The sequence below is a fragment of the Chiloscyllium punctatum genome, chromosome 20 (assembly GCF_047496795.1).
Source record: "Chiloscyllium punctatum isolate Juve2018m chromosome 20, sChiPun1.3, whole genome shotgun sequence".
NCBI lineage: Eukaryota > Metazoa > Chordata > Chondrichthyes > Orectolobiformes > Hemiscylliidae > Chiloscyllium > Chiloscyllium punctatum.
In genome coordinates, this window is record NC_092758.1 from 14,548,551 (window position 1) to 14,569,743 (window position 21,193).

Consider the following 21,193-nt stretch of genomic DNA (forward strand, 5'->3'; position numbering starts at 1 on the left):
CCCCGCCCGCCCGCCCTCCCTCCCTCTCGCCCCCGCCCGCCCGCCCTCCCTCCCTCTCGCCCCCGCCCGCCCGCCCTCCCTCCCTCTCGCCCCCGCCCGCCCGCCCTCCCTCCCTCTCGCCCCCGCCCGCCCGCCCTCCCGCCCTCCCTCTCGCCCCCGCCCGCCCGCCCTCCCTCTCGCCCCCGCCCGCCCGCCCTCCCTCTCGCCCCCGCCCGCCCGCCCTCCCTCTCGCCCCCGCCCGCCCGCCCGCCCTCCCTCTCGCCCCCGCCCGCCCGCCCGCCCTCCCTCTCGCCCCCGCCCGCCCGCCCTCCCTCCCTCTCGCCCCCGCCCGCCCGCCCTCCCTCTCGCCCCCGCCCGCCCGCCCTCCCTCTCGCCCCCGCCCGCCCGCCCTCCCTCTCGCCCCCGCCCGCCCGCCCTCCCTCCCTCTCGCCCGCCCTCCCTCCCTCTCGCCCGCCCTCCCTCCCTCTCGCCCGCCCTCCCTCTCGCCCGCCCTCCCTCTCGCCCGCGCGCTCCCGCCCTCTCTCTCGCTCTCGCCCGCTCTCTCTCTTGTCCCCCCTCTCTCGCACTCCCTCTCTCGACCCCCCCTCTCTCGCCCCCCCTCTCTCGCCCTCACCCTCTCTCGCCCGCTCTCTCGCTCTCGCCCTCTCACTCTGGCGCGCTCTCGCCCCGCTTCTCGGCGCGCGCTCTCGTCCTCCCTCTCTTTCGCTCCCCCCTCTCTCTCTCTCTCGCTCCCCCCTCTCTCTCTCGCTCCCCCCTCTCTCTCTCGCTCCCCCCGGCTCTCTCGCTACCCCCCCTCTCTCTCGCTCCCCCCCCTCTCTCTCGCTCCCCCCCCTCTCTCTCGCTCCCCCCCCTCTCTCTCGCTCCCCCCCCTCTCTCTCGCTCCCCCCCCTCTCTCTCGCTCCCCCCTCTCTCTCTCGCTCCCCCCCCTCTCTCTCGCTCCCCCCTCTCTCTCTCGCTCCCCCTCTCTCTCTCTCACTCCCCCTCTCTCTCTCTCTCGCTCCCCCTCTCTCTCGCTCCCCCTCTCTCTCTCTCTTGCGCTCTCGTTTTCCCTCGCTTGCTCTCTCGCTCTCTCCCTCGCGCGCTCTCGCTCTCCCTCGCGCGCTCTCGCTCTCCCTCGCGCGCTCTCGCTCTCCCTCGCGCGCTCTCGCTCTCCCTCGCGCGCTCTCGCTCTCCCTCGCGCGCTCTCGCTCTCCCTCGCGCGCTCTCGCTCTCCCTCGCGCGCTCTCGCTCTCCCTCGCGCGCTCTCGCTCTCCCTCGCGCGCTCTCGCTCTCCCTCGCGCGCTCTCTTGCTTGCTCTCTCTCTCGCGCGCGCTCTCTCGCTTGCTCTCTCTCTCGCGCGCGCTCTCTCGCTTGCTCTCTCTCTCGCTCGCGCTCTCGTGCACTCTTGCCAGTTCTCTCTCGCGTGCCCTCACACTCTCTCGTCCTCGCTCTCGCTCGCACATGCGCTTGCATAATTTATCTATCATAAATTATGTCAATTGAAAAATCAACTAAACGATTGTCTGGGCAGAGTTGCCTTGAACACATTGGTAGCACTGCTTTATCTAGTGTTCCTAAAAGTAACGTTGTAGCACATGTATCGGTCAGCTTCACTTGTTTTTCCAAAGCTGCAAATAACTCATTGTACATTTCTGCCATTTTAAAGCAGTGTGCATGTTTTCTCATTTTCAGTCCATAGTCTAAAAGATAAATAGGTGGAACTCTTACAGGCAGTAGACAGTTGGGGATTATTTTGGAGTTGATGATTACTTAGTACTTGCGCACAACAATATTTTCTGGCCATTTGCCAAAAATAGTAGCACTTGGCTGGTGTCTTCTGGAAGTACAAGGGATGAATAGTTAATTTATTTGGCACAGTGCATGGGATTGTGATCAGGAGACGGGTGACAGCATTTGATGTACATTGTATAAATTCCTTTTATCTTATGATCCTGGAACAGCCCCCAAATCATGTTATGATCCTAAACCTAACTGCCAATTTTATGATCCTGGTTGAGACATCAAATTGTTATGATCTAGTTAGGAACCAAAAACCTTTCTGTTAAAACTTTACAAAGGCTGACATGCAGGGAACTTCTTAAGAGAACAAAACCACAAGATTCCATGGTTATGAACGAATAACAATGTTATTACACAAGTGAGTAAAGTCATACCATCTGTAACACACACCGAATTTAGTTCTTAATACCCATAATTAATATGTGGTAAAAAAGATGTAAATGAATTGTGGTGAAACACCCCCACACACATCAAGTTGCCAGTGTAATCAAAACTGATCTAGCCTGAAATTCTGTCTTAAAAACCATTCTGTCTCAAAGACGGCTCCTATTGATCATTCTCCTGTCCTGGGTCCATGATTTCTTTTGCTCCAAATCTGTCCTCCAGCACCACTCCAACTTATCACCAGCATTTGCCTGAGTTTCCTGAACAGACTCCGTGTAGTTCAGTTCCCCAATCAGCAATTACACCTCATGCCTGCGTGGGATTTTGTTCTCTTTAGGACTTCACTGAACCCAAGCTACACAGAGCTATATAACTGCTGGGTCCCCAACTTGACGTATTCACTGTAGTACAGTTAGAAATAAGCACTACTAACATGGAGTAGACATCTCTCTCTCTCTGTCTCACAGTTTGCTGACCTTTGGTTTTTGTCTCTTGAACTAACAGCTAACCTGCTTACAACTGCTTCAGATTCCTTAGTCCTGATAGCACCTGAGCTATTCAGCTGCTCCTATACACAGAATCTTTTGTTCGGCTGCCTTCCCAGAAGTACAGCTAACTGCCACACAGCTGCAATGGAGTTTGTCTCTCTTTCTCCTATAAGCTGTTCTTTTTTAAAGTCTGATGTGATGGGTTTTTCCTCCTGCCTTTTTTTTGTATATGTTCCTGACCTGTTTAAAACCTCGCAATAAGTGCTACTGCTGTGGCTGGGTAGAAATGAACGTAAACACCAGCTAACAACTGTGAGTTCTGTTGTGCTGAGTACATGGATACAACAGGAGGATTTCATCACATATGGCGTTGCCTTTCCAGGTCTGTGACCTATAATCCTGTGACTGGTGCTGCAGGCAACACTTCATCTGTAGTCTAATCTGTCTTGTTTAAAAATGAAAATATTTCTGCACTATAATAGTGCTGACTTTAAATGACTTTACAGTTGTAAAAACGCACTCATTTCTGTCATTGTTGAATTGCCTTCCTGTTTTAGGCTGTGCCCCTGCACCAGGTCATTATGATATTAAAGAGGTGGAGGGTTCCAAGGGTCCTGTATCTTTTGAAAAAGCGCACAGATTTAAAAAGCAAAAAGGTAGGTGTACTCTTTCTGAGAGTTAAGGCTTTTTCTGTTGTAGGGGAGTGGTCATTGTTCTGTAATCACTTAAAATTTGAAACTTGCTCCCTTAAACATAGGAACAGTGGGGTGTTAATGATAACTGCTCTAGCAATAGCTGGAATGATCCCACTAAGATAGGTGATAAACACATAGTGGAAATAGAACTTTGTTTATAGCTAGCCTAAATCAAATACAATACCTAACTCACTATAAAAATCATTACTTAATGACAGCAATCACATCAGCAGAAAGCTTCTAATCAAGTATGTGATACAGCAGGCTCTGTATATTTTCATTTCACTGTCAACTATGTTGTTTTGACCATGAGTGAATCTAAATGATTTTCATTTCACATGCTGCTGTTATGGTGATTCTTAATAACTGCAACTATATTCAAAATAATTGCAGAGTACTATATAGAATTCTGCAATTCCAGAAATGTATGTAGTAATTTAAAGTAGGAATGCAACCTGATATGTTCTTATACAATTAAATTCTGTATGAATACCATAGCAGTAATGTTGATTTGCCATGCCAAAGCAATTGGTATAATTAACAAGTATTGATTATCACAGATAAGCTGCTAATAGATCTCCTTTGCTTTCTTAAATCTAAACGTCCTTAAAAAAATGTATCAGTGGTCAGGTTGGTGTCGAGACAAGTATGGAACTGTGATGTGTGAGCTGGACTGATGTGAGAGTTGAGGTGTGTCCTCCCTATTCAGTCCCGGTAGGCAGCTGAGAGTATACTGGGGGTGAGGAATGAGTGATAAATTGTTGACAATTGTTAAATTGAAAAAATATTTTTGTAGTCTATGTTGCCAAAACTTGCTGATATAGTGGATGTGCAATGCAGTATTCCTCCAGAAATATTTTTCTCTTTCAGATACAGGAAACCCTCAGGTAGTTGTTGAAACTGAGAAGGGTCTGATATCACCAAGTTCACGGAAGAATCTCAACTTTGGAGCAGTTAGTAAAACTAGTTAAATTATTTAAAAATGCATTTTTAAAAATTATTTGGTTCTGAATGGTGTAGATTTCAACTCTAGTACTGTTTGACACTTGTAGACATGATTAGGTTTACATAATAATTGTAGACAAGGCGAACATTTTTAAAAAATGATTGTCGCTTTTGCTATTGAATGCTTTACATATTTGCTGGTACTAAAGGTGCTTATATTGGGGATTGTGCATCATCAGTAACTCCATCTCTGCTGGCTTGATGAATTTTGGCTTGTGGAGCTGGTTCTCACTGTGCACAGGTGTTCATTGGTCAGTGCAGGCCAGTACTACTAATTTGTGCCCTTGACAATCTATGCTAGTGAAAAAGTAGTCCCTTAAATCTAGACTAGAAAACTAGTAACAATACTACCTTGGAAAGAAACTGTACAGAAAAATGAACAGATTCTGCCATGTTCTTATTGAATTGTGGAGCAGGCTGTATGGGTTACACCTATGATAAAGAAGTTTAAAGAGAGTTTGCTGTCCAAAGGAGCTCTTATTTATTTTGGCTCAGCGAGTCAAGTATCTCAGAACAGATATAGTAAAAGGGAAGTAAACCTGTACCAACAGTTAACAGCTAGTTAGATTGGCACTGAATAAATATCACTGGGTTATCAAAGATGGTGAAAATTGGATGTAGGTTTGCTCGCTGAGCAGGAAGGTTCATTTCCAGACGTTTCGTTACCCTAGTAGGTAACATCTTCAGTGGGCCTCAGGCGAAGCAATGCTGAAAATTCCTACTTTCTATTTATGTTTGGGTTTCTTTGGGTTGGTGATGTTATTTCCTGTGGCAGTGTCACTTCCTGTTCCTTTTCTTGGGGTAGTAGATAGAATCTAACTCGATGTGTTTGTTGATAGAGTTCCAGTTGGAATACCATACTTCTAGGAATTCTCGTGCGTGTCTTTCTTCCTGCTCAGTGAGCAAACCTACATCCAAAACCTCAACCTGAGTTACAAATCTTCTCAAAACTCACTATGGTGAAAATTATTTATTTTCTTGAAAGCCAAAGGTTTAGTAATGTAACTTGTAGTGGTCTGTAATGCACAAAATAATTCTGTGCCTGTTCCAGGCGAGAATACGGTCAGAATGTTGTCCTGCTCTCTGTAAAGTCCTGCATCTTAGTTTCAAATATTTTAAAATCCGTTTGAGAGAATGACTCTTTTTTTTTCCGTGGCACAAAGTGTTAGTCTTGGCTGATCTGAGGCTCCTGTTGTTTACTGTAATCAAATTCAGACCTCAGAATCATAACAAATTTGATTTCCACAATTCATTTACAAGCTGAAGATTGCTGGTAATGACAGCATTTTGTGCCACCACGAAGCACTTTCTGTAGACGTGCCTGTTCATATTATTCTTAAATGTGACATTTTGTTGATTTTTAATGGGAGTGTTTCTTGTCTGAATTGCCTTTAGAACAATGCCCAGAAGGATGCGACTTCTGCTTTGGAGCTTAAAAAGCAGAAAATGTTGGAGCAAGAGGCAAGTAGACAAAAAAAACTGGCATCTATTTTTGCTATTATGTAAAAAGTAACACTCAGAAATAGGAATAGTAGCAGCAAAAATGATGGTGTTCCTTGATCTTTCAGATGATTCCCTGCAGTTAATATCATAGCAATACTAGACAGGGGGGAAATAAACCCCTTATGTTACACAGGGATCACATACTATATTCAGATAAAGCAGGAAAGAGGTGAAAGGTTAACATCATAGATGCATAGAATAAGGGTGAGATTTTGTGCTAATCAAGGATAGAAGAGATTGAGGCTGTCTAAGCAATTGATACTGCGTTTAGAGGGTTTCACAATTTTCCAGGGCCGGTTGTTCTCTCTGAATGGAATTATTTACCTTTTGGCCAAGGAGGTAAAAGCTGTGGGTGCTCTTTTGGGGGTGAGGAAAGAAATGAGGCTGGTATTCAAGTGCTTCTCAAGTAGGTGGAGTTTTTGATCTTGCCACAGATAAAGGTTCTTTTTTTAAAAAAAAGGACTTCAGCATTGCTGGCAAGACCAGCATTTATTGCCCATCCCTAGTTGACCTTGAGGAGCTGCTTCCTTGAACTATCACAGTCATTGTGGTGTAGGTATACCCAAGTGTTGTTAAGCACTAACGTTTGATCCAGCAACACTAAGGAACTGAGATGTAGCTTCATGTCAGAGTGATATTTGGCTTTGAAGGGAACTTGCAGGTGCGCTTGCTAATTTGTCAAGGTGGATTGCTTTGATCTGGATGGTGTTAGCCTTTGAGGATTGTTGGAGCTGTACCGTTTCAGACAAATGGAAAGTGTTCCATCTTAACCCTGATTTGTTTCTTACAGGTAGACAGGCCTTTTGAAGTTAAAATGAGTATGCCTGCTGCAAAGTTCTTTGCCTCCAATCAGATCTTGTAGCTACATTACTTAGATGGTGGTTCCGTTCAGTTGTAAATGGATATTGGTGGGTGATTGCAATGACTTTGAATGTGATGGGGCGATATTTAGTTTCCTTCATGTTGGAGAAAAGCCTGACTAAGAAGTTTCAATTTATTCTAAACTAGAACAACCCATTCACAATACTATCTTTGCTCTTGCCAGTTGTAGTATTAAGATATTTTTCTCCCCTCACTTTACTATGATCCCCTCTTCCAAGAGGTTTGGACCTTGGGCCTCTGCATTGACATGGTTAATTCAAAAATTAAATTTTAATTCAGTAAGTACTATGTATGAAATTCCTGTAATTATCATCAGATCCTTTCTATCCTTTGGTCCTTCAGTTTTTAATATCTTCAGCCAATGATAGAGCATTTGTAATCTGTACATGATAAATGTAGAAAAATATTTTCTGAAATGTAGTGAAGACTAACATTTATATAATATCCTTTCATATAGAAAAATATTTACATAAAATTAATATACAATTGTAGATCCGTTGCCTGCTGCAACAGCGTGGAGAACAGGACAAAAGACTTCAGACCTTAGAAGAGGAGCTGAAGAAGATCGAAAGTAAACTTACTGCAGTTATGAGAGAAAAAACATCCCTGACATCAAATATTGCTTCCCTAGAAAGACAACTTGCTGATCTCCACAAAGCCAATGAGTTACTCAAAACAAAGGTATTGGTTAAGTATATCTGCACTTGACTAAGAATACACTGCTAATTATCTGGTTTAAGACTTTGGGTACATTTATCTTCATTCTAAATCAATTACAATTACAGACTAACTTTAAAAGAGCCAATCTAATGTTTACTAGTCCTTCGTTACAAGAGTTCGTCCAGATACAAATATGATCTTGCAAGCTTATAGTGTTTAAGTTTACCATAACAAGTGCAAAGGAAATGATGCTTAATAAAAGCAGCTGTTTACTATCTATCCACATTGTTGTTAAGTAACTTTGATCAAAGACATCCTAAACTCTTATTGGCTTAGTGTATGAGCAATTGATATCAAAGAATGTGGTGCTGGAAAAGCACAGCTGGCCAGGCAGCACCCGAGAAGCAGAAGAATTGACGTTTTGAGCATAAGCCCTTCATCAGGAATGAGGGAGTGGCCCAAGGGGGCTGTGAAATAAATGGGAAAGGGTGGGGCAGTGGGTGGGGAAGCTGAGAATGTGTTAGATAGATGATGAAGGTGATCGGTTGGAGAGAAGGGTGGAGCGGATAGTTGGAAAGGAAGGTGGCCAGGTCAAGGGGGCAGTGCCGCTTTGGAAGGTTGCATCTGGAATAAGATGGGGGGAGGGAAAATGAGGAAGGTGGTGAAATCCATATTGATCCCATGTGGTTGGAGGGTCCCAAGATGGAAGATGTGGCGTTGTTCCTCCAGACATTGGGTGGTAAGGGTTTGGCGGTGGAGGAGGCCCAGGACCTTCATGTCCTTGGTGGGGTGGGGGGGGAGTTAAAGTGTTTGGCCACAGGCCAGTGGGGTTGTTTGGTGCGTGTGTCCTGGAGATGTTCTCTGAAGCATTTTGTAAGTAGGCGTCCTGTTTCCCCAATGTAGAGGAGACCACATCAGGAGCAATGAATACAGTAGATGATGTGTGTGGAAGTGCAGGAAATCTGACAGATGTGGAAGGCTCCTTTGGGGCCTTGGATGGGGTGAGGGGATAGTATAGATGCAAGTTTCCCATTCTTGCAGTGGCAGGAGAAGGTGTCGGGAGGGGAGGGTGGGTTGGTGGGAGGGCATGGACCTAACAAGGGAGTCGCTGAGGGAATCGTCTTTATGGAATGCAGATACGGGTGGGGAGGGAAATATATTCTTGGTGGTCGAGCCTGTTTGTGGGTAGTGGAAACTGGAGAGGATAATGCAATGTATGCAGAGGTTTGTGAGGTGGAAGGTTTTTGTCCTTGTTGCGGTTGAAGGGGTGGGGTTTGAGGGCGGAGGTGCAGGTAGTAGACGAGATACACTTGAGGGCATCATTGCCACGTGGGAGGGAAATTTATGACCTTTGAAAAAGAGGCCATCCGGTGTGTTCTGTGGTGGAATTGGTCCTTCTGGAAGCAGGGGTGGTGGAGGTGGAGGAATTGGGAATAAGGGATAACGTTTTTTTACAGGAGGCAGAGTGGGAGGAGGTGTAGTACAGGTACCTTTGGGAGTTGGTGGGTTCTCTTGCTCCTGGGATGCTGCTTGACCAGCTGTGCTTTTCCAGCATCACACTCTTCGACTCTGATCTCTAGTAGCTGCAGTGCTCACTTTCTCCTAGTTGATTATCAACAATTCATAATCAATCTTGGACTAGTTAAGGTCAGAAGTCCAACAGGTTTATTTGAAATCACAAAATCTGAAAGCCCCTGATTTCAAATAAACCTGTTGGACTATAATCTGGTGTCATGTGACTTCTGACCTTGTCCACCCCAGTTCAACACTTACATCTCCACATCATTGGACAATGCATGCCCAATTCCTGTTTGGTTTCTTTAAAAGTAATGTTAATTTGAATAACATCATTTCCTGCTGTCTCCTCATTCAATCATTTTATTAGGTTGCCTTTTTTATAATTGTTATATGCTGTTTAGATTACGAATTCCATAGGTAAGCTAAAATGGTATCACTGAAGCTGTTTTGTTGACCTTACTCAAACAGAATACAGTATAATTCCTAACTTGCTTGATCAAGTTAAAATTAATCGATGGAAAGTAACTCAATCCTATACCAGAATCAATCCTTATCCTTTTAAATTTTTGCTCTTGATGTGACTGAAGAGATATGCGTGGTATACTAGTTGCTTTCATTATATTCTTGGTAGTTCATTCATGCTTTTATTGCATAAAAGAAATTTGAGCTTTGGTTTGGCCCTCCTTTTGATGTTTGTCCAGTACAGTAAGATTGTTTGTTTTTTCAATTTTTTTATTCACTTGTGGGATGTGGTCATCGTTGGTTGGACTCTGTGGTTGCATTTGATAAAGTGGTGAATTGCCTTGAACTGCTGCAGTCCATTTGCTGTAAATAGACCCACAATGCCATTAGGGAGGCAAATTCCAGTATTTTGACACAGTGACACTGAAAGAACAGTGATCTCATTCTAAGTCAGGACAGTGAGTGCCTTGGATGGAACTTGCAGGTGTTGGTTGTTTCCACGTATTTGCCTTGTTCTTTGTGGTGAGTTTAGAATGTGCTTTTTAAAGAACCTTTTGTAAATTTCTGTTGTGCATCTTATGGATGGTCCACACTGCTATTGAATATCAGTGCTGAAGCAAGTGAATGTTTGTGGATATGGTGCTAATTTAAGAAGTTGGTTTCAAGCTTCTATTGTTGGGACTGCACTAATCCAGCCAAATCATGCCACACAAGTACAGGATGGGAGAGTGCTAAATGCTGGACTAGTTGTTCATTTAAGATCTGAAATTTTTCTTGTGAAGAAATGTTATAGGAATATGGGCCAGAGGTAGGCATGTGGAGTTAAGCTACAGCTCCATCATGATTTCATTGAATGTTGGAACAAGCTTAAGGGGCTGAATGACCAATGCATGTTCCTATGCTCCTAAATGGACAGTATCCTCCTGATTTATGCCATGTTGATAGTGGACAGACTTTGGGGAGTCAGGAGGTGACTTTTTCACTGCAGGATCCTTGGCTGTTATCCTCTTGTATTTATGGCTAGTCTAGTTTCTGGTCAATTTCTTTTTAGAGGTTGATTTATGATGGGAGATTGAGCAATGGTAATGTAATTGAATGTCAAGGGGCAAAAGTTGGATTATTTTTTATTGGAGGTGGTCATTGCCTGGCACTTGTGTGACATGATTGTTATTTGCCAGTACTTAGTCCAAATCTGGATATTGAGATCTTGCTGAATTTGAGCATGAATTGCTTCAATACCTGAGAAGTTACGAATGCTGCTGAATATTGTGTAATTGTCAGTGAACATTCCCAGTTCTGCCATTATGAGGGAAAGTCATTGGTCAAGCAACTGAACATTTTTGGATTACAAGAGATAATCTGACTACAATTAGATAACAATGAAACTATTTGATTGGTGTCCCATTGAACTGGACAACAGTGGAGAGAGTTTTTTTAAATGTGCAGTGTAACATTCAGATCTGTTTATTTTAATTTTGGATTTTTATTATTTATTACATAATATATCTTATTTTATCTTATTAGAACAAATTGATTTGGGAATGTTTATAGGACTGTAAATGCTGGTAATACTGCAGGTCAAGCAGCACCTCAGAATGGAGAAAATTAATACTTCAGGTTGATTTTTTTTCTTTAAATACTGCAAGTTAAGTATGCCCTCCATGAATGGGTACTTGTACTGATTTTGGTGCAGAATGCCATATTAAATAAGAATGGTATCATAAGAATAAAATATCACTCATTTCATATCGCCCATCATTTTTAAAAATCCCATCTACCACCCTCTGAGAAGAACAACTGGAAATCACCAACCCAAAGAAACCTAAACACACAAATAGAAAGTGGGACGTAACTCCAGCACTTGGAGGGTCACTGATGTTACCTTGTATTGTGACAAAACTTCCAGCTCAGTGAGCAAACGTGCATCCTGAACCTCAACCTGAGCTACAAATCTTTCAAAACTTGCGAAAGGACAAACTGTATTAGTGCTCTGAGTATAATATTTGTTTTTTTGTTTCCTTCAGTTTTCTGATGATTGTACTAAGAAGAAAATTAATGCTCTGTGCTTGGAATTGATTGAAGTAAAGAATAAAACTGATGCCAAGGACAAGGTATTTGAAGCTTGACTAAATTAGTTTGGGGGATGATGCAGTCTTATTATATGTGGCAAACTTCTGAACTTCATTGTCATCCTTGCCAACCCACCACCACGACCATCTGCTTGGCCTGGTTTTTTAAAAAAAACTGCTGCCATTTGGAGTCCCTTGAAGGTCTGAGTGATTTTATAGTAGGGAAGGTTCCTGCAAAAGTTTGGAGCTACGTATGTAGTTGTGGTTGAGGTATAGATCAGTTTTGGTTGTCATTGAATGGCAGAACAGACATGAGATGCTAACGGACTATCTTCTGGACAAGGTTACTGTCTGTGAATCTATGCTGTTGATTGTAGAATGTGCAAAGGTCGAATATCTTCCACTATTGCTAGATGACAGGACCATTGTCAAGGAAGTTAATCTGGTAGTAAAGTCACATCCTGTATTTCTTTGTAAAATGTATATAATTTAATGCTGCAAGTTTGAGAATAAATTATCTATTCATATTCCAGCTCTTTGAGGTAGTGACATTCTTGTTAGAATTTTAGATTATTTTAGTAAGTGAGCACTAGTTTTCGTGACTTCTGCAAATACACAGGCCCCTAAATTGTTTTACATGCAAGCAAAATAAATAAAAACCACAATAGACAATTCGTCCCATTTTAAAACCTATCCTATCATCCAGCTGAAGAATCAACTAGACCTTGTGCTATATCTCCACTTTTTTCATCCCTTAAATTTTATCATATGCCTTGAACCTCCTCAACGACTGAGCATCTATGGAAAAGTGAATGCCAAGGTCACATCCTTTTTAATGAAGCAATTTCTTTTCACCTCAGTCTTAAATACTGGCCCTTTTTCATTCTTAGACTGTGACTCACTAATATTAGGCAGCCCAACTGGCAGAAAGGAACATCCTTCCATCATCTGTCGTAACCTACCCCTGAGACATTTTTAATGTCATCTGTCAATGCTGAACCTGATCCACTCGAGCTGTCCTCTTGAGGCCTATCGTTTCATTCCAGGATCCATGTAAGATACTAAAGGTACACTCAGTTGAAGGAAAAACTCTATATAATTCTCCAGGTGTAGTCTTACTAATGTCCTAATTAATTGGACTAAGTCAACTTTCCTCTTATAATTGAATCCTTTTGTGATATTGGCTTATATTTTTGGTTTTCTTATTACAGTTGGTACTTATTGACTTTGGTTAGCTTGTTGTTTATAAATCTCAATTTTTGTTTTGGGTGATGAAATCACATTTTTGTTCCCGTTTTAAAGGTGAATGAGCAAATTTCAAAGGTAAAGTCTGACACCACATGAACCATTAAATTGAGAAATAGAAGTTGGAGTATGGAGAAAGCATGCTAATTTTCTGAGTGAGCCTCTCAGATCCCTGAGTTCAAGTCTCACCTGAACAGGGAAACAGTCAAAGTAATAAATTAACTATTTTTTAAGAAGTTTATCAATAAAGATAAGGTGTAAAAAAAAATGCTAAGTAGCACAATTAGCTAATGAAACCAATTTTGCCCTTTGTGTTCACGCAGAGTTGTAGAGACAACCTACTTCTCCTCCTTTCTCTTTCTTTCTTGCTTTCATTCTCTCTCTCTCTCTCTCTCTCTCTCTCTCTCCCTCCCCTATCTGTCTCTGTGTCTTTTTTTTCCTCTTTTACATTCATGCACTCCTACACCACCTAAACATTGCCCTCACCACTGCATTAAGTATTCAAGGGCACACACTGATGGTGTGTGAATGAAAATTGTAACACCAATCCCTAACTTGTAACTGAGTAAGGGTGGTTAAGCTTGAATTTTTTCTGGTTAGCTACTTCTGATATAAAACAGCTGAGGCATTGCGAGAGTGACTCTATTTTCTCCTATCTCTTTCCACTCTCAGGACACTGAAATCTTGCATGCCAACATTGTAATCTTTCTTAGTAAAGCTTGTTTTCTAATTTCCCAGGAGCAGGAAATCCTGAAGGTATGTTTTACCTGGGCATATAATGCTAACCTCAGATATTATGGAGCATTTATTTCACTTGTCCTTAAAGCTCATATATAAAATATTCAGACACTTTGTTTGTGCCTTCATTTCCAATACTTTTCATTGTTTTCTATTTCTTTTAATCTAATAGTAGATCATACTGCTTGTAATAGCTTTTGTTTAATGAATTAATGGCATGCCATTGTCTTTTTGCATGATTGTAATGGGTGGTGTAAAATATCCTGGTATTTCAGTAACTTGATCTAGGAATTAGGGTGAGAGTTTAGAATAATTATTCAAACAGTAATATATCTTTTGGCAAGTGTCATTTACATCTTTCTTAATAGAAATATTTTTGGATGTTGGGAGGTGAGTTGCCCAGTGTAGAATTCCCAACTTGCGTCTGCTCTTGTCTCCACAATACTTATATGGTTGGTAGATTGATTCAGTTCCATCTATAGTCAATGGAAATCCCTGGGATATTAATGGGGGATCCAGTAATTGCAAGGGACGATGGTTAGTTTTTTTTCTAGCTGGAAATGGTTATTACCTGGCATTTGCATGGTGTAGATGCTGCTTGTCGTCTATTGCCCCAAATCTGAATATTTCTTTGAGAACTACTTAACAAATGTATGTATTTTTCAACCAAATTTGCTTCAAGATAATTAAATTTAGAGGTTGGTTAAGTGGTAGTGCTCACTGTTGGATTTTTGTTTCCTTCATTAAAGGAATGTAGATATCACTGGCTAAGCTAGCATTTATTGGCCATTCCAATTAGCCCCTCAGAATTTGGTGGTATGCTGCTTTCTTCAACCAGTAGTTGTTTCAAGTGTAGGAATAGCCACAGTTCTGTCAGGAGGGCCTTTCAGGATTTTGTCCCAATGGTTGAGAAAGAATGGCAATATAGTTGCAAGTCAGAATGGTAGGTGACTTTGAGGGAAATGTACATTTGATTCTCTTCACACATTTTTTGCTGCTTTAGTCTTTCTTGGTATCTAGTCGGTATTGCCATTTGTTACTTGTGTATGAATATCACAAAATTGCAAAATACATTTGCATGCTATTCCTCTCCTAATTCAGTGCTGGCTATGTTTTATCTGTGATCCTTGTGAATGTTACCGTATTGTTTTGTATCTGATTAAATTCTATGTTCTAGGAGATCAGTTATCTTCAGATTAGTTTGGAAGGTCAAGTGAAACTTCTGCAAGCTGATCTGGAAGCTTCTAAGGCTGCAGCTGCAGCATTGCAAGAAAGAAATGAATCACTGGGTATGTTCTCAATAGTAAAATGCTGAAATTGAAATAGCTAGCTAAATTTTGATGATTTTTCTTTAAGTTTATAAATCATGATATTGTTGTTGGATGTACGGGTCTTTTGCATTGTATGCATTTTATAGCAATTTAGGTTTCAAACTGTTAACCCTGGAACTCTGGCAATCTTCCAATGTTGTATTCTCAATTGCTCATCATGTCTATCTGAGATTGGAATAAACTGCACTCTTTATTATTCCAACAGAGGAGATGCATCAGGAAGCTAAAGCCCATAACGAAAGCCTGGAGGTAGAAATGGATCGATTTCATGGTAATACTCAAGACAATTTACTGGTTCAACCATTCTTGTTTACAGAGAATATTGTTTATTCATTCAGTGGGTTGTGGGTGTTGCTGGATGGGCTAGCATTTATCACCTGTCCCTTTTTGTCTTGGAAAAGGCGGTGGTGAACTGCCTTTTGGAATAGGTAGATGCTGTTAGGGAGGGAGTTCCAGAATTTTGACCCACTGATTCTGAAGAAATAGCAATATATTTCCAAGTCAGGATGGTGAGTGACTTAAATGCAAACTTGGAGGTTGTGGTGTTCCCAAATGTCTGCTGCCCTTGTCCTTCTAGATAGTACTGGTCATTGTTTGTTATTTAGAGAGCTTTGATGAAAGTATAGACAGTGTACACTGCCGCTATTGAGAGTCAGCTGTGAAAGAGCTGAATGGTTGGTGCCAATCAAGCTGGCTACTTTTACTTGAATTGTGTCAAGCTTCTGGAATGTTGTTGGAGCTGCATTCCTGTAAGTATTCCATCTCACGCTAGGCATGGGTGTCATCAATTGTGGACAGGCTTTGGAGAGTTTTTCCATTCGTTTATGGAATATTGGCATGGCTGGCTGATCCAGAATTTATTTGCATTCACAGCTGTGGGTCTGGGGACAAATGTAGGCCACACCAGATAAAAACCTAGACTTCTTTTCATAAAAAGACATGAATGAACCAGATATGTTTTTATGACAGGTGTTGTATAGTTGCCATTAGGCTAGCTTTTTTTAAAATTCCAAACTCTTCCTTTTCTTTTAATGAATTTGAATTTTACTTTCTGCTGTTGTGGGATTTGAATCCATAACCCGAGAAAATTAGCCAAGGATTCTGAATTACTAGTCCAGTGACATTAGCATCACACCACTTGTCAAGAATTGATGATGTGCTAGAGTTCCTAGCATCTCACCTGCTCTTGTAGTCATAGTATTTACAGTCAGTTCTGCTGTAACCCTGTAGTTCCTTTCTCATGCAATCGCATGTTATAAGAAAATCGTGTAATAACAGCACCATTTAAACTAATGGGCCAGAATTGCATTATAACCAATACACGCTTTAAAAATTTGCACCATAGAAACTGTGTCCACAATTCACCGAACGTGCTATAGTGAATTTGCATTAACAAAACGTGCATTTTAACAGAACAATCTATATATGGCAGATAGAGTTCAGTTCTTGGATTGATGGTAACTTCCAAGAAGTTGATAATAGGATTTGGCAATGGTAATACCATTGATGTCATGTGGTGATGATTGGATTCCCTCTTGTTGAAGGTTGGCCTTTGGCAATTTCAGTCCAAGCCTCGATATTGCCCACGTCTAATTAAATTTGAACATGGACTGCTTCAGTATTTGAGGAGTTGCAAATGATGCTGAACATTGTGTAGTCGTCAGTGAACAACCTCCCTTCTGACTTCATGATAGACAGGAGATCATTGATGTAGTAGCTAAGGCACATCTCGTTGTTCATGTAGCTAACTTGCAGCCTTTGGGACTTGACATGGAAGTTAACAATTTCAAAGTATAAATAGCTTCCCCCATGTTCATTAGTTTTCCCGCATCCTCCAGTCTTGTTCTGCACGGGTTTCTCTTAGTGCAGCCAAACTATTTTTATCTAATTACACTTCCCATTAATGTGGATTCAATATTTATTTCTCCCCCAGCTTAAAAGCAATCCCCTTGTAGTTTTGCTATGGCTCCATCTTGTCAAACTCTGTTGAATGCTGCCTTAATGTTGGGGGCAATCACTCCCCTCTTCTGGTATACAGCTCTTTTGCAGCTGAGTGAATCCAAATTGGGCATCAGTGTGTGTTTGTGTTAGATTTATGTACAGGATGAAATGGGCAATTTTTCACATTCGGTATATATAATTAGTATTGTACTAAAACAGCTTATCTGGGGTTACATGAAGTTCTGAAGGGCAAGCTTTCTGTACTTTTGTTGAAATTTTTGTCAGGGCACATAGTATCCAGTGCCTTCAAGCTATTCCTTTTGTCACATGCAGTGAATTGAACTGGTGGAGGGCGGCCATTTGGGGTGCTGGATACTTTTTCCTTTGTCTCCTTGCAATTACTTTGCCATGATAAATACTTTGATCTATGAAGTTTATTCGCACTGAGTTGCCTGAAAATTGCTTTCTCTCTTTCGCTGCTTTTCTGCCTAATCTCACCCCAGGGTAAGTCTTATTTCTACCTGGGTATTAGTAAAAGTCATGTGTCAGTAAAATTGTGGGTTAGAAAAAGAAAGTAGTAATTTTAATGTTTATCAAGGAGAGAGTTGTCTTCATTCAAAGCATAAGTGGGTAAATGGTTTCTTCCTATTCAATAAAAGATTATATTAACAGGATTTTTTTAAATTAACCAGCTCTCACTGAGGAGCTGCGTGGAGAGAATAAAGCCTTGCATGGTTACTTGGATAATGCCAACGAACAAGTTCAGGTAATTGTTTGCACAGAGCATTCAATTTCTTTTTACTGTACCTTTTTCATTCTCCCTTGCGTCCTGATTGTGTTGACAGATGATCTGATTGCGGATAATATCCATATCTGACCTCTTTATGTCCGTTTGATTTAGGTTAGATTATTCAGCCATCCATGGCATTAAGAATGATCCTGCATGCAGTTTGTAATATTGTGCTTCCGGTAGGGGTCACTGGGCAGCATTTCTGTCTGAACCCCTTGTTGTCTTGCCTCAGTGTACAATTTGCATAACATTGCCAAGGGATTAAATCTAGGTCTTAACTGTGCTGTGTGGTTCAAATATTTGTTCTCTGTATTTGTTAAGCTGCAAGGGAGTCACCCATTTGTTTTTAAAAATCTACAAAAGATAATCATTTGATATTTACTTGTTGCTTTCCATTTTTATTGTTTATGGGTGTGGATGGCCAGGCCAGCATTTAATGTCTATCCATAATTGAGAAGGTGGTGCTAAGCTGCCCTCTTGTACGGTTGCAGTCTATCTGGTGCAAGTACATCCACAATGCTGTTAGGAAGAAATGTTCCAGAAGTTATGAGGTTGGAAGGCGCTGTTGATCTTACTGCACCGTATCTTGTAATTTTGTACACATTGCTATAACCACTGTTGGAGTGGAGGGAAATGTTGAAAGTTTCCAGTCCAGCTGGCTGCTTTGTCTTGGATGGTGTTAAATGTCTGGAAATGTCATTAGAACTGCACTAATCCAAACAAGTGAAGATTATTGCAGCATTCTCCTGATTTACACCTTTGAGTACATTTTGTGGAGTTAGGAGGTGAGTTACTCTCTGAAACATTTAAAGTTTCTGACCTGCTATTGAGCTATAGTATTTATGTAGTACTACTAGTCTAGTTCTGCACCTGGTTAAGGAAAATTCCAGGATGTTGATCTTCCAGTGTAATATTCATCACTAATACTTAAATGTGAAGAAGAGGTGATTAGATTCTGTCTCATTGGATTTGGTCATTGCCTGGTACTTGTGTGCCACGAATGTTACTTGCCACTTATCAGTCCAAGCCTAGATGTTGTATACGTCTTGCTGCATAGGGACACAATGCTTCAGTATCTGGGAAGTCGTAAATAGGGTTGACTATTGTGCAACTGTCAGTGAATATCTGACTTTCTCGTTTGAATATCAATGAATTACCTGAAAGTGATTGGGCCGGGACACCACCCTGAGGAACTCTGCAGTGCTATTCTGGGACTCAGGTGATTGACCTCTAACCAACATAACTATCATCCTTTTGGGCTAGGTATGACTGCCTAGTGGAGTGTTTTTTTATTCCTTGAATTGCATTGACTCTAATTTTTCCCTGATACCATAATTTGTCAAGCCTCGATGTCAAGCGCAGTCACACTGTTTTCGTTTGGATTTGTTTGTCCCCCTTTGGACCAAGCTTGTAATAAGTTCAGGAGTTCCCTGGCGGAGTCCAAACAGTGTGTCAGTGAGTGGATTATTGGTGAGCAAGTGCTGCTTCATAATACTGATGATGATTCCTTGCAATTACGTTGTTGATTGAGTGCAGGCCAATCGGGATGTATACCTGAACAGGTTATCCTGCAATTTTTGGGCAGGATGAACCTGGAATATTTTCCATATTGCTGGGTAGATACCAGTTTTGCAGTTGTACTGGAACAGCTTGGCTCGGGGTAAGGCCTGTTCTGGAGCACAAGTCTTCAGGACTTGGTGAAAGTGCCTGGGCTGATGGCTTTTTGTTTTAGTTTCTGTTAAATATTGGTCTGAAAGAGTTTTAGTATTGGAGTATGCCATAAGCATCTCTTTATGATATTATGCAGTCTTGTGCACAGAGTAGCTGAGGATCTTGAAGCAGCGAGACTTAACATTTGCTCCCTTTCAAATCTTGTAACAACACCTGTCATTTCAGCATAATGTGTAATTAGATGCTCATGTGCAGTTAATACTTACTCAGTGCTACTTCCAGTTAGATTAGTAAGTAATTTTCCTCACGCACATTAGACCTTGAAGGCGCTTTTGCGTCCTCCCCTTAGAGGATAATGATAGCGTAGTTAGAATCATAGAGTCATAGAGATGTACAGCATGGAAACAGACCCTTCAGTCCAACCCGTCCATGCCGACCAGATATCCTAACCCAATCTGGTCCCACCTGCCAGCACCCGGCCCATATACCTCCAAACCCTTCCTATTCATATACCCGTCCAAATGTCTCTAAAATGTTGCAGTTGTACCAGCCTCCTCCACTTCCTCTGGCAGCCCATTCCATACCCATACCACCCTCTGTGTGAAAAAGTTTCCCCTTAGGTCTCTTTTATATCTTTTTCCCCTCACCCTAAACCTATGCCCTCTAGTTCTGGTCTCCCCAACCCCAGGAAAAAGACTTTGCCTATTTACCTTATCCATGCCTCTCATAATTTTGTATACCTTCGAGGTCACCCCTCAGCCTTTGACGCTCCAGGGAAAACAGCCCCAGCCTGTTCAGACTCTCCAACCCTGCCAACATCCTTGTAAATCTTTCTGAACCCTTTCAAGTTTCATAATATCTTTCCGATAGGAAGGAGACCAGAATTGCATGCAATTTTCCACCAGTGGCCTAACCAATGGCCTGTACAGCCGCAACATGACCTCCCAACTCCTGTAATCAGGATTCTGACCAATAAAGGAAAGCCTTCTTCATTATCCTATCTAACTGTGACTCCACTTTCAAGGAGCTATGAACCTGCACTCCAAGGTCTCTTTGTTCAGCAACACCCCCTAGGACCTTACTATTAAGTGTATACATCCTGCTAGATACTGAAGCACTGTGTCCCTAAGATTTGCTTTCCCAAAATGCAGCACCTCGCATTTATCTGAATTAAACTCCATCTGCCACTTCTCCGCCCATTAGCCCATCTGGTCAAGATCCCATTGTAATCTGAGGTAACCTTCTTCGCTGTCCACTACACCTCAGTTTTGGTGTCATCTGCAAACCTAATTGTACCTCTTATGCTCGCATCCAAATCATTTATGTAAATGACAAAAAGTAGAGGACCCAGCACCGATCCTTGTGGCACTCCACTGGTCACAGGCCTCCAGTCTGAAAAACAACCCTCCACCACCACCCTCTGTCTTCTACCTTGAGCCAGTTCTGTATCCAAATGGCTAGTATTCCATGAGATCTAACCTTGCTCAAAGTTTGGGAGAAGATTTGTAGCTCGGGTGCTCGTTGTTGTGGTTCTGTTCGCCGTATCAACAAACACATCGACCTGGACCCAATATACCAGCCACTACAGTGGACAGCTCGAACTGACAACTGGAAGCGGCAGAGACAGGCCACTATAAATACTGGAGAAAACAGCACAGAAGCGCTTCACAGGAGGCTCCCAAGCACTGAGGATGTCACCTAGACAGGGGACGAAACGTTTGCAAGACAAATTCCCAGCTCGGCGAACAGAACCACAACAACATCTAACCTTGCAAATCAGTCTCCCGTGGGGAACCTTGTTGCATGTCTTACTGAAGTCCATATAGATCACATGTACTGCTCTACCCTCATCAATCCTCTTTGTTACTTCTTCAAAAAAACTCAATTGTTTGTGAGGCATGATTTCCCACGCACAAAGCCATGTTGACTATTCCTAATCAGTCCTTGCCTTTCCAAATACATGTGCATCCTCTCCCTCAGGATTCCCTCCAACAACTTGCCCACCACCGAGGTCAGGCTCACTGGTCTATAG

At 42.0% G+C, this 21,193-nt stretch overlaps 1 protein-coding gene across 1 annotated transcript in view; it reads left to right on the top strand.

The window, feature by feature from the left end:
• The window catches only part of hmmr (hyaluronan-mediated motility receptor (RHAMM)), a 54,747-nt gene that overhangs the window by 8,331 nt on the left and 25,223 nt on the right, over positions 1-21,193 (top strand). The window contains exons 2-9 of the mRNA XM_072590379.1: positions 3,209-3,307; positions 4,217-4,299; positions 5,747-5,812; positions 7,229-7,417; positions 11,401-11,487; positions 14,606-14,717; positions 14,965-15,030; positions 17,393-17,466. Coding sequence (XP_072446480.1) covers positions 3,209-3,307; positions 4,217-4,299; positions 5,747-5,812; positions 7,229-7,417; positions 11,401-11,487; positions 14,606-14,717; positions 14,965-15,030; positions 17,393-17,466 — 776 coding nt within the window. The remainder of the gene's footprint in view (positions 1-3,208; positions 3,308-4,216; positions 4,300-5,746; positions 5,813-7,228; positions 7,418-11,400; positions 11,488-14,605; positions 14,718-14,964; positions 15,031-17,392; positions 17,467-21,193) is intronic.